This window comes from Alligator sinensis, unplaced genomic scaffold (genome assembly GCF_000455745.1).
Source record: "Alligator sinensis unplaced genomic scaffold, ASM45574v1 scaffold768_3, whole genome shotgun sequence".
Classification (NCBI taxonomy): domain Eukaryota; kingdom Metazoa; phylum Chordata; order Crocodylia; family Alligatoridae; genus Alligator; species Alligator sinensis.
In genome coordinates, this window is record NW_005842135.1 from 2131392 (window position 1) to 2145458 (window position 14067).

General features: G+C 44.6%; 1 protein-coding gene across 8 annotated transcripts in view; it reads left to right on the top strand.

The window, feature by feature from the left end:
• ACTN1 (actinin alpha 1) overlaps nucleotides 1-14067 on the top strand; it is a 136486-nt gene that overhangs the window by 98417 nt on the left and 24002 nt on the right. For 6 of the 8 annotated variants that reach the window (XM_006025194.3, XM_025205959.1, XM_025205960.1 and 3 more), the window contains exons 7-9: nucleotides 4156-4237; nucleotides 6318-6403; nucleotides 13925-14017. In XM_006025194.3, coding sequence (XP_006025256.1) covers nucleotides 4156-4237; nucleotides 6318-6403; nucleotides 13925-14017 — 261 coding nt within the window. Of the gene's footprint in view, nucleotides 1-4155; nucleotides 4238-6317; nucleotides 6404-7746; nucleotides 7833-13924; nucleotides 14018-14067 lie in introns of all 8 variants that reach the window. The other 2 variants (XM_014520639.2, XM_025205957.1) reach the window with 1 other exon arrangement.

Here is a 14067-nt window from a genome sequence, read left to right on the forward strand (position 1 = left end):
CCCATGCTGGGGGGGGGGCTCTGTCACAAGCCCCCTGCCCTCCGCTTGCTCTCCCATCCCCCCCCACGGCTGCCCCGCCTACCCCAGCTCCTGGCCCTTTAAAAAAAAAAAAGTCCCAACTCACCGGCTGCTGCAGCAGCCTTAGGTCTTCTGGGGGCTCATGGCAGAGCCCCCCCAACACAGCGTGGGGCAGTGGGGTGCAGTGGGGATTGCTGCTCCACCTGGAAGCAGCTGGTGAATCGGGGTTTGGTTTTTTTTACAGGTCTGGGAGCTGGGGCATGCAGAGCAGCCATAGTGGGTCTGGAAGAGCAGGCAAGGGTTGGGGGGCTCGTGACAGAGCCCCCCCATGTGGTGTGGGGCTGGGAGGGGCAGCAGGGATCACCCCCCTCACTTGGCAGCAGCCAGTGCACACAGGCTTTTTTTAAAGAGCCGGGATCTGGGAGGGTGGGTAGGGCAGCCATTGAGAGCAGGTGAGGAATGGGGCCAACTCGGAGATTCAGCTGATTCGGCTGAGGCCGAATGTCCAAATCAGATTCAGCTGAATCGATTCAGGACAGTGATTCAAATCACCAAATTGAATCACTGGCCTCTGAATCGGCTGAATCCAAATCTGAAGCGAGTACTAGCCACTTTGCACAGGCCTGGTTGGCTGTAGCCTGGGAAAGTCTAGCCCACCCCAGGGCAGCAGTGTGATCAAAAGGCATGCAGCTTCAGTGGAGTGCCTGCCCCCTCCTCAACACCTTCCTCTACAGCCCTCTCTGCTTCTGTCTTGTCCCTGTACATATCTTCACTGCAGAAGGACTGGTGTCTGCAGTGAAGGTAAGTGTACATAAAGACTTGTGGCCCACAGCAGCATCGTGGGTCTTAAGCAGTCTGGTAGGAGATACACGCTCACCACTAGTCCAGTCAGCCCATAATGTATGCCTTGCCTATGTTCCTTTGAAGCAGCAAACAAAAGCAATGTATTATACCTTCTCTGGCTGGCTAGGAGACTACTTTCTATCCTGAAGGATTGTGACCTGACCTCAGAAACACTTCCTAGCATTACCTCTTGACTGAGCTAGACCTGGGCAGTCTATATGCATGTTGCCCAGAAAGTCACAAGACTCAGCAGCAAATCTTCCACAGCAACATGTGTTACCATGAAAACATGTTACATGTCCTCTGCTCACTGCACTGGTTCCCTGCAGAATCTCCTGTTAGCTTTCTGGTCTTGTGTACCTGGAAAATTGTCTATAGCTCCAGGGTGAGGACCAGGATTGAGAGCTCTGTCTCTCTAGCACAGCAGAACTATCAACTGCAAAAGGTAAAGTTTGTTTGTGCAAGAGAGGGTGCTTTCCTGGGGCCAGTGCAAGCCTGTCTACTGAACTCCCACAGGCTTTAAGAGCCACCTCAAACTTCATTGCTTTGCATTGCAAATGTGATGTGCACTTCAACCTTACCTTCACTAATATAAACATTACATGGTAGATAGATTGTTGTTATTTTAAATCCACCCGCAGTGGATTTCCCTTTGGAGAAATGAAGAGAAAGGAGGAGGAAAGAACTATATAACAGAGATTGGTCGCAATGTGTAATGTAGCACATAGTCAGCACAGTGATGGGCACAGTGTGATAACCTGAACAGATTGAAAGATAATGAAAGCCAGGTCTTCTGCATAACATCTCAGCTTCCTTCTAGGGCTCTGTGCTTTACAAAGCACATGGCATTGGGTTTTATATGGTGGGGTATGTGTGTGGAAAGAAGGGGCAGGGGGCAGAGATGTCTAACAGAAATACCCCTGTCTGCTGAGATGATCTTTAAAGTGTTGTACTAAAGTACTGTAAAGCCTGTATGACTTCCCTTCTGACCTTTGGTCCATCACCAGCAAAAAAGTCCCACACTCAGCTCTTGCGTAGGAGAACAAGATGCTGGCATTTGACACAGCCCAGGGGTTGGCACCTGCTCAAAGCATTTCTGCTTCTAAGTAACATAGCCTGAATCCTAGCTCATCTCTAAGCTCAACTTTGCTGAACACTGGATAGCCTTCTTTCATCAGCTTCGTTCCCAGATGGACCACTTCAATCTTGCATCTTAGGTAGAAAATATAAACCTACTGACTGATCAAAGTGATTGTACAGTTTCCTACACGTTTGGCCTTCCTGCACTTCCTCTGGGAACCCTTCCAGCTTGTAGACATTCCCTGTCAGGAAGCCGCTCCCAACTTTCAACTGAAAACTTCCTTTTAACTTGATTCTACTCCTCTTAGCTATATAACCCTTATATATGGTTTGACTTAATGCACTCACTCCTCTTTTTCCCAAAGGAGCATGCTTATCAGGATGTGCATTCAGATGGCTTTGTGCTGATGAGCAGAAGCAATACTAGGCTTTTCTGTTTTTTCAGGCACATAAAATGCCAAACTGTTCACGTTCAGTTATGATTGAGAAATTATACTGTTAATAGCATTGCTTGTACCATAGTAGAAAATGCCATGGAGGGGATGAGCTAAGGTATGAGTTCGTGGGTGGGGTTTGGTATACTCCTTCATTTTAATGCAACAGCCCGGCTAATAAAATATGGTTAGAGATCAGAAGGCAATATTTTACAGTTAGGGTGGCCAAAATCTGGAACCAACTTCCCAGGGAAGTGGTCCTCGCCCCTACCTTGGGCAAATTCAAGAGGAGGTTGGATGATCACCTGTCTGGGGTCTTGTGAACCCAGCATTCATTCCTGCCTGTAGCAGGGGGTCAGGCTAGATGATCTGTTCAGGTCCCTCCTGACCCTAGCTACCATGAAACTATGAAATGTAGGGCTTTCATTTTTCTCTCAAGCAATGAGTCTAGTGCCCTGTCTATACAAGGTGAGTAAATACACAAGTGTGCTTACTAGTTGCAGCACCTCAGAGCTGAGCTCCTGATGAGCAGGTACAGCCTCAAATGTTTTCTTCCTGATATAGATAGGAACAAGACAGTTGTGGTGGAACTGGCACATACAGGCCTCATAACTCCAGCCTATGATGCAGTTCCTTCTGACTGGAAACTACTTAAAATCCCTCCCTTGTGTATCAGGGTGGAGCTCTGGATAGAGGCCTTAGATGTATAGAGATGCACCGGTGTATGTTCACAGTTACAAGTGTCCTGTTCATGGTACAACATAATAGTGCTGTTAGGCAGCACTGAAGCACAGATGGCTTTCATAATGACCAGAGCAAGAGCCAGCAGTTTTATGCTGTCAGTACTCTGAGGTGGTTTCCTCACTTAAGCATAGACCTGCCTCCTTGAGAATAATGGGCAAAGTGCTTTCACACTTGGTTGAGAGGTGGTGGTGGAGGGAGGCTGAGTCTTGGTATATACTGCCAACTATATGTGCATTTCCCAGGTTAGTTAGAAGCCCAAGAGTGATGAAGGCAGGTGCAAGAAATCCCTAATACGTTTTGGGCAAGGAATGCTGAATGAAGACACAGACTGCAGCTCTGTAATCCCCAGGCCAGATCTGGACCACAGGACTTTTCACAAGCTGGATCTGAATGTGGCAGTGGCGGCCACTAGAATTAACACAGCCATCACTCACCCCCCCGCCCCCCAACTGTAACACAAACTGTAACACAAGCAGAGCTCTTTGCTCTAGATTTTGGTGACAGGCCACACAGCATGGCTTTGTGGGCCATAAGTTTGATACCCATGACCTAGCAGAACTAGGTAATGACCATTAGCAATAGGTATTTTCCCGTGTTTTGTCTCTTTAAATAGAGACTGGATATCATTTGAAAAACAAGTCTGTAGCTTGTGTATGGGCTTGAAGGAAAAGTTAGAGGGTATAGTTGTTGCAGGATAGATGAGCACAATGGTGACTTCTGGCCCTGAAAGCTATAAATCCCACCCTATTTAGGATATTTTTTCATCTGTTTGCAACTTTAATTCCTAACCAATCAAGTACTAGATGGCATCTTAATCTTGTCACATAACTGAATCTGTAGACCATGTCTTTAAAATGAACCTAGTTACTTAACCTCTTAATAGGGTCTGCTCCAGCAGGGCTTTCATGTGTGTATTCTTGTCAGTAGACCAAGGTATCTGGACTACATCAAATTACCTTGCTTTCTGTTTTCCAAAGAAGTGTAGTATTCCTATTAAGGTGTTTTGAGGCTGACAATCTGACTCTTCTTTTCCTAGGATGATCCTCTTACTAACCTAAACACCGCCTTCGATGTGGCTGAGAAGTACCTGGATATCCCCAAGATGCTGGACGCAGAAGGTAAAGTAGAATCTACTTTTTTATCTTTGGTCTTCCCAAGATATTTCCTACTTCTTCTAGGTGGACTTGTATTGTACCAGATTTTTCTACCCTCTGATCACTCCCTTCCTCCCCACACACCAAACAAATAAAACAAATGTTACAACAGAAAAAATAATCACTTATTCTGCTTCTCTTTCTTTGTGCCCCACCAAGTCTGCTGCATAATGTTTAGCCCAGGGCTGATGCACTAGGCAGAAATGAGTAATTCCTGGATCTATTGGTTTGTTTGGGTTTTTTTTTTTGGAGGGAGTGTGGGTTGACTGGGTAGGGCTCCATTTTGGGTATCAAACTAAATTCTGAATCAACAGCAGATCCAATGATATCTCTGTGTAATGCATAATAATCCAAATAGCTGCTTCCCAAATATAACTGAGGTCTCATTTGCCTCAACAACGTGCTTGAGACACCAGTGCATTCTGTCTCTGGCCCATGGTGCCCTATTAATCAGATGAAACAAAGGGATTCAACTTGTGTCTGATCTAGTTTTCAATTTCCATGGTCCAGAGTTGTGGCTACAGGCATCCACTTGTTCTTTAGACCAATTTGTCATTTTTGTTGTCAGAGTTCTGCATTATTACTGCTGCCTTGGGTTATAGTTTTCATTTTATTGCCATGAACTTAAAATTTACCTGAGACCTATGCTCCCTATCCCTTTCAAATCTAGACTTGGTATGTCCAAGAACAGTAAAGTGTTGGATATCCAATGTCTGGTGCCACTTCTAGAAGTCATGTGCTGGACCCTTCTGGTGTAGTTGGTGACCGCCATCTACCAGATGCAGTTTTTGAGAATTAGAGAAGAACAAACTCAGTGAGATCAACTCTGCCAGTTTTCCCTTGTTTTCTCTGAAACTGTTCTATAAACAGATTCCTTCTCAACTGCTCAGCAATATGGGGCATGAGACTATGCTATTGACTGGTTCTGGAAACAAAGGGAAATCTACTTTTTTTCAGAAGTGCCTCTCACTGACAGTGTAACTGGTTACTTGAAGGCATTGGGGCAAGAAGACCTTTTAGAGACATGTGGGGTCTCTGGCTTGGGGCTGCAACTCTAGAGCACAAACAATGGTTGACCGACCAGAAATTAATTTATAAGGTGACTGTTTTGCCCAAGTCCAGCTGGCTTGGAAAAGGGAGGCTATGTTCCAATCTTGGTTTGGGCAAGGAAGATGTAGAGAGTAGCAATGGCCTTTGTGAAATAGCACATCTCTGCGGTGGGGCAGATGTAACTAAAACTTGATTAATCAGCATTTAGGTAACCAACATTTTACTGGCACATTTTTTAGCACAGGTTGTCCCAACCCTAGTAACAAGTCTTGCTTCACACCCCTCATTTCCCATTGTGAGTGCGCCCCTCCGGAGAATCATGAATTCTAGCAAGTGTTTCCTCCTACTTTGCAGCTGTCACCTTAGAAATCCAGTAAATTACTGGGGTTAGGTTTGGGTCCCAGTAAAACTAACAAGAGACCAATAGTTTGGCCCATGCGGGGTTTCTCCCAGCAGCAATTCTCCCTGAAGGAATGGAACAAACCTGTAGCCTCACAGTGTGAATAACAGTCATCTGATCCTGAACTGCTCTCAGTAAAATCAGTGAGAGCTCTGTGTACATTTGACCCCTTTTGAATTTTAAGCCATCCTCATGTCAGGGTAGGGTGATCAGGAATGAAGGAGCTGCTCCTTTTAAAAAAAAACACTTTAACACTGCAACAGCAGACTGCTCAGCTATGGCAGGTCCTTCAAGAGAGAAAGGAAACATTCCAGCACAAAACACACTGTGGTCCCACGAGCCCAGCCAGGGCCTGGCTTCCATGTCCTTTTGGGAGAAGTTTTGCTGGTGAGGGAAGGGTGCAGGGTAGACATCTGAGGCTGTCTACCTGAGGCAAATGCAGGTCAGAAAGCCCTGCACAAGAGTGTGTGGGGACGGACTCTTCTGTAACTCCCTGCCCCTTATACCAGGCACCCTGGACAGTTCTGGTTCTCCCTGTCCCTTGCTGTCCTCTCATCAATCGATATGCATTTAACCTCAGGTTTTTTTTGACAGACATTGTTGGAACGGCCCGCCCTGACGAGAAGGCCATCATGACCTATGTTTCTAGCTTCTACCACGCCTTCTCAGGAGCCCAGAAGGTATCGCAGGATTCCAAGCTCCCTCCACACAGCGCACCTGGTCCTGTTGCTAATGTCCAAACCTTTTTTTCTTTCTCTTTCTCCTCTCTAGCTACGGGCATCTTTATTATTATTTTTTGGCAGAGTTGGCTGTTGGTTCAAAGCAGTGCTCCCGGTGTCAGAGATGGCGGGGAAAGGAGCTAGTAGGGCACACTCATGCATTCAGAGATCAGTGAAACTGCTTCAGTGCACAGGGCCAAAGACCACACATTAATCCATTGGAACTGGGAGCTCTGGCATCAGGTTTGGAATACAAGACTCCTTTCCTAATGGCTGAGTAGCAGCTCTTGCCACCCCAACAAGCCTAGAGTTGGAAATCACATACAGACCTTCTACATGGTGCAGTACTCTTCCTAGGCTTGCTCTGCTGCCATTCACTGCTGTTCAGACACTAAAGTGCACCCCGTCTGAGTTTGTCTGATGTTGATCTCCTGTTTTGGGAGGGTGTGGAGCTTGGCCTGGACAGTGTTTTTAAACTAGGTCTAAACTGTTGCAAAGATTTATCAGTTCTCTAACATGCATTTGCATAGGACAGGCTGTCATATAGCCTGAAGTCCTTTTTTATACCCTGAATACAAGCCAGATTCATCTAGGGTTTAAAGAATTGATTTGACCAACCCTCTGTTTCTGTGATTTCAGGAGCAGGAGGTACCATATTTTGAGTCTGAGATGTATGCTTTTCACCTCCTCTTCCCTTTCCCACCCCACACCCTGTGGTGGAGATTAGACAGATGTGCCCTTGCTGGTTTTTGCTTAGTAATTACTTGCTATGATCACCTAAACAAAATCTTTGCAGGTGAGACCTTGTAAATGCTCTCACCAAAGCAAGCAAACTGTCAGTGCCAGAGGAGCATGCATGGCACACTGAATAAGAGTGGGAAGTACACTTTGTGGGCAAGCAGCCTGATCTTTGCAGTATCTGACTTGAGTACACCCCCCGCCCCCCCACACACCCACCCACAGATACTTAAAACATTCAAGCCACAAATAAATCCTACCCAGTCACAGCTGGGACAAGCCTACTGACTAGAGGGTGTGAAAACATGTAGCCCAGATAGTTGGCTAGGAGCAAAAGCTGGATATTAGGAGGAAGAAGGGAGTGCCGCTTTGATCTACAGAGCCAACCCTGCTAATCACGTTCTGATCCGAATTCCCAGCTCTCCGCATGGAAATCTGTTTGGCCTGTCCTGCAATGCATGATGGGAAGTTTTCTCCCCCTCTCTCACACCACCCATGACTGTATATTTTATTCTATGTGCTGCTTCTTACTTTATCCTTTCAACCTCTTTTCCTTCTTTGCACAGATATTATAGGCACGCTAAGGCCGGATGAGAAGGCCATTATGACCTATGTTTCATGTTACTACCACGCCTTCTCAGGTGCGCAGAAGGTGAGACTTTATCCCTAAAAAACCCCCTCCCTCTTCTCTCCCCTGACTCCCAACAATTCACCCTCCACTAAGAAATGGTTCAAACCTTCAGTCCATTGAATAATAATAGAGGCACTAAGTAGTCTGCCTGTACTATGTCCAGAATTTATGGTCCTTAACCCTACTGAAGAAGTTATATGTCCAAACTGTAGATTCAGAAAATGTTCTTTAAATGCACATGGCCTCTTTCCTCTCTGCCTCTCCCAAAGTCCATACCCGTGTGGTGAATACAAGATTCCTGCTCAGTGCGGGCACACCCTCAGTGACAGTGTTAACATAAAAGAGAAGGACCTGTGTCACAGCAGATTCAGTATTCACCCAATGACTAATGTCCTTTGGGCATCATCTTTCCTGAATGATGTTTATCCCGAGCACCTTGACTGAGTTGGCTTAAATCCTGCCTCACCAAATATAATCCTATTCTGATGCTGGTTCAAATGGGACCCCAGATGGACTCATTCTACAGCTGCTATCTGTCTCTTTACACTGCGCTCCTACTGGGGCAGTGGCCATTTACAGCTAAGCACCAGTTATACATGAGCTGACCAGACGGGTGTCCCATAATCTCCTATTCAGGGACTGTGCTCCACCCATAGGGTTCATTTGTATCTAGGCTTTGACCATTTTAGCTTCCTCACTTGCCCATCTCTTCTTCCCTTGCTTCTCTCCCTTTCATTCATCCCTTCCCACTCATTCTCCCTCATTTCCCAAGCAGCATGCACTTACCCTCCTTCGCCTTGCTTTTTCATCTTCTGCATTGCTCTCTCTGCTCCCTCTTACTTTCCATCTCAAACAGTTGCTACTGGGCTACTCAGTCTCAGTGGAGCTCCGTAACCAGCTCAGAAAACCTTCCCTCACTTTCTGCAAGTCTCCCAATATATCAATTTTCTAGTGGTCTCCTGCTATAAGGAGAAAAGATCCATCCTTTCTTCCTGTCACCCACCCACCAAGAATTGTTCAAAGCAGATGTGTATAATTTCCCAAAGACGGGGGTGAGGAGGCACTATGGGAGTGTGGGTCCAATGGATCCAAAGACTGAGACATGGACCCATCTCCAGTTACAGTGGTACAGATAGGCCATAGATTTTCTCATACCTTTTTCTGTTAATGAGAAACAGCCCACATTTTGCCCAACTGCGGGCCCAATTGGCAGCTCACTAAAATCCTGAGGACTGTGTCTAATTGGTACAAAACAGTGGTTGACGGTAGCTAGCATTACTTGTAATACCACAAGTCAACCCTTGGGCAGTAGGTTCCATCATGCTGCCCTTTATTGTGAACCACACAGGCTCTGCTCAGGTTGAGTTGTGTTTGACCTGTATTTTTGCCCTGTTTTTTTGTATGCGAGGTGAAGGTCTCTAGTTCCCAGCTTTTCAAATAGGTGAATACCTATTTGACAAACAGGGATCTGGCAGTGGTGTTTTTCCATGAGGATGCTGGCTAGTAAATCAGTAGAAACTCCTTCACAGTGGGCTAAGTGCAATACAAGCCATCTGATTATGATAAGGATTATAATCCAAAAGTCTATGCCAGTCTAGTGACAAGCCCCAGTACTTACCAGTTGGCACGTGCAGTTCTTCAGGCTAAACTGACAGCAAACTACTGGGGAGGAAGTGTGAAAGAACTGCTTAGGTTTCTAGTATTGCTAAAGGAGCTGGTCTGTCATTCTTGCATTCTGTTCTGCTCCCAGACCACATCGTCGTATGAAAATGCACTGTGCAGATCCTGTACCTTTGTTAGCAATTAGTGCTGGAACCAGACTTGCTAAAAACAGCATTTTCTTCTGCCCTGGTGTCTAACCCAAGGATGTGGGGCAAGAATTGGAGACTTGGTTCCCTAGCTGCTAAGGCTTCATTTTTATGTAGTCTAACTGGTTTAGCGGGAGGATTAAAAAAAAAAGATTGCATTGTCAAGAGGCCTGATGGCCAGCAACTTTCCCATGACCTAGCCTATCTCCTTTTCAGAGCTCTTTCTCAGTGCTAGTCCTACATTATCCAGCTGTTGAATGACATAGATTCAAAATCCAAGGGTTGTGTAAAGCAACTTCTAAGCATGAATTTCAACCTAGGGCCAGGATCACAGAGGGTCTCTCTAATCACTACCATCTCATACTTGATTGCGTGACTTACTATGATGTCACTCCATTTTTCATTCAGATTTTTCATTACTGCCATAAGCCCTGAAGGGGAGGTCTCATGATCAGCTTTTCGCTTCTTTAATTCTCTTGTACTGAGTCTTTAAAGGTACAGGGTACCCAGCCTGACATGACTTTTGTGTGTATGGCTGCTTTTCCTTTATATGATTTTTATATATATGTATACTTGCTTTGATTGGTTTGCTTGTTTTCTAACTGCTTCTAACTTTCACAACACTAAACTGCATGGTTGTTTAGTCCTGGTTGGGTTTACAGCATTGAAAATTTGATTTCTGCCATGAAAGTTTCTAACTAACTTATCAATGTTTTATAAAAAGTTTGTTTTGTATGCAGTGTTCTGAGATGCTCTCAGGTACACATATTAGTTGTAGACAGATGTCCATGTCGCAAAAACCATTACAGCTATAGGCTACTTTCCTGGTATTCTTAGCAGGGAAGTCCAGGGTTGAATGGGCCACATGATTTCATTTTCATTCTTATGTAAAAGGATGGCTCTTCAAGGGGAAGGTTGGGACTCATGAACAAGACAACATCGGCAATGTTTTCAGTGCCACGGCTTTACGTGTTGAGTAGCTAGAGTCTCCAAGACATCAGCTGAGAACTGTTCAGAAGCATCAATATGCCCCTAACCATTCCTTCAGTAAGGGAAAGTGGGATAGGGCCATCATGACCGTACATAGGCTATGTCTACATTTGACTCTTTTCCTTAATATATTCCACTACTGCTACCCACAATACTGTGCCCTAGCAGTAGCAATAGAGGGAGCACTAGCAGAGACCACAAGGCAACAACTAGGATATGGCCACCTAATCCTGCTCAGAGCAGGTCAGCCTAACTCATTTGCAGCTTTTGTGGCTAAACAGCCTCTCCTACCATAGCGCTCCTACCATTGTTTGCAGCAGCAGACTGTTCTAGAGCAGCAGTTCCCAAGTTTTTTTGGACCACTGTAACTCTGTCATCCCTCAGAATGTCTCAGAGGGCACCCATGTTTCCCTTATCGCCAAATTTGTAATTGAAAATACCAAAAAAATGGGGTTGTCACTTAGTGGAGCTCTTCACAGGACTCAATGCAGACCACTTTACCACAGCCACAATTTGGGAACTCCTGTTTTAGAGAGTAGTTGGGGGAGACAGAGCTAGAAAGAAGCATGATTGTTTGGTAAGAAGGTAGACTGCCTTCTAAAAAATCTAATTGTCAGCAGTTGGGATTTTACAGATAACTCCCTGGTTGCTGATATTCTAAAGGGTTTTGTTTTTGAACCACTATACAGCACCCACTCCCCAACCAAACCTGGGGGCTGTAGGAAGAGTATCCTCACATACATGTAAACCTCCCTGTGAATCCCTGTTGCTCAGCTGGCTGCTGCTTACAGCCATGTTACAGTGAGCAGGGAGAGTGAATGAAAAAGAAAAAAAGCCTAGCTCTGCATCTTGTAAGGTACAGAATGAACCTTTATCTTGATCCCACGCTCCCAGTCATATAGAATTATAGAAAAACAGGGCTGAGGTCATCTAGCACTTAGTCTATTTAATGTAAAAGGACCCTTTAGATCAGATTCTCCACCAGGGTACCATAAGCTTCTTTTTAAGGGTGCTCCTTGGTGATGAACAAACTTAATTCACAAGATAAACCCAGAGATTTGAAATAGGAATCCATAGTGTTAAAAACATTCTGACCTGCTATGGTCTTCTGAGTTCTTTGCACCAGAAGATTTGCTCTGTTGTTTTTCTGAGCCAAAAATGAGTCAAAACTAAGAGCTGGCATTTTCTGATGAGTGTCTCAAGTATAAAAAGATTGAGAACCTCTGCTCTAAATGGTGTACATGGCCCTTGGGAACTCACTGAGAGGAAATTAAAATCAAAGCATGTACAAGCTTTCTGAAATGGACAATTATCCTGAGCACTTTTGTTGAAACTCTTACAGTCAAACTTTCCCCTTTTGAAGCTCACACTCTCATTCTTTTATTAAAATAGCTAATTTTTGCATACCAACAAGCTGGCCCATTTTAGCATTCATTTTTAAAGTCTCCTACCAGTGACTAAGATCCCCAATTCCTCTGGGACTGAAGGAATTGTACGTCATTGTGGAGCTTATGATATTATTGCTATTTTTGCTGCTTCATATCAACCACAATACTCAGAGCACTGGCTTCAGAGTCTGAATAAACAAATAACGGAAGGCCTTTTAAAAATAGATGGCAGTTTAAACTTGCCAGTTACAAGCTCATTAAATAGAGGGCTGCATACAGCTCCAGTCGTGTACACAGCTGCTTCTAGGGTCAGTCCTATTTGCAAACCCAGAGTGGTGTGTAACCTGAAGAACAGGGCTGCTATAGAGACAGCGTGTGCATCCACTTCTTTTATTGCTATAGCAGCACTGATCTTCTTTTGGCTCTGCAAGTGACTGAAGCAACCACCTTCATGGAGAATCCTATCTCTGCTTCCTTGTCCACCTGGATGATACTTGATCTGAGATAAGAGGCTGGTGGCAATATCTTCAGGTCTTCAATGAGTAGACAAGGACAGAGGCCTGCTAGTGCTCTGCTATCTGGGACAAAAATAAAGCAGCCATTCAAGTTATCTATATAGCAGATATCTTACCCATGGCTCTTTCCAACCCCAGAGAGGGATGTATGCTGTAAGGCAGGGCTTCCCAACCTTTTCTTCAGCATGATCCTATTTAAACATTGGAAAATGTTGTGACCCCAAAATGATGCAAACAAGATCAGCAAGTCATAAATATGGCATTACAATGTGTATGGTCTTTGTATTTTTCATTTAAAACATTTAAAATCATTTAAACTTCTTTTTAGATTAAAAAAACAACATTGAGGGCAAAGTCTAAAAAAGCCATTAAATGCATTTAGTTGACATTTATTTAAATTGCTTTAACTGTGGGTTATATTTGCAGTGCTGCCATACCATTACACAACCCTAGATGTCACAGTTGAGCATCTTTGCAACCCCATTTTTTAGTTGCAACCCCAAGATTGGGAACCACTGCTCTAAAGACAAAGACTTCTGTCTGTTTCATGTATCAAATATGTAGGTGCCCATGCTGTTTATGACAGTATAGCACTCCGGGGCCTTGTCTATACCACAGTAGTGCCAGGTTCCAGTGAGGACCGGCTGAGCATACCCTGCCTATTTGAGTCCACACACCCTCCAAACAGAAGCAAGCCAGTGAGGCTGCTCCTGGCTTATCCTCAGCTTCAGCTCTCAAGACAGGTAAGCTAGAAGATAGTTGTTTGAAGCAGAAGTGAAGGTGAGGAAAAAGAAACTACTTAGATATATAAAACTTTCTCGTAGAGACTAGCTAAAAATTTATCCAGAGTCCAGTGTATGGATTAACTGTAATTAGGCAGCACTTTTTGTAGAGATAAAAGCATTTAAGAAAGTCTTACATTTGACACCTGCCACAGTTGTGCCCAGGGATCAGAACCCAATTATTAAACTTGTAGCTTTGAGCATCTATGTTGTGAAGGGAGGACATGTCTGAATGACAGCTGCTTTGTACTTTTTGTAAAGGGAGAATCAGTGTCCCTTCAATAAGTAATGAGTGGTTGGGACACCTCAGAGATACCAATGGGAATAATTCCAGAGCAGATATGGATAGCCTGAGAGTCTGGGGACTAACACAGTGAGGTTGCTGGATCAGTTGAGCATTAGGCAGTGCAGAGAGGTACTTATTTGAAGTGGAAAAAATCTGTTATAATAGAAAGTCAAATGGATCAGTAAGTTTCCAAGACACACTGTTGGACCAGAGGTGAGCTGCTAGAGTCAGGGATGGAAGACAGAACCCTTTCCCACAGGTATGTAGGAAGCTAAAACACAACATTTGGTTAATAGGGTCTTTAACACTTCTTTTCTTCCTCTGGTTCTTCTCCTCTTTGACAGGCGGAGACAGCAGCAAATCGTATCTGCAAAGTGCTGGCAGTCAATCAAGAGAATGAACAGCTCATGGAAGACTATGAAAAACTGGCCAGCGATGTAAGTGTCCATAGTGCTGTCAATTCCTGAACAGTGTATGCAGAGAAGAA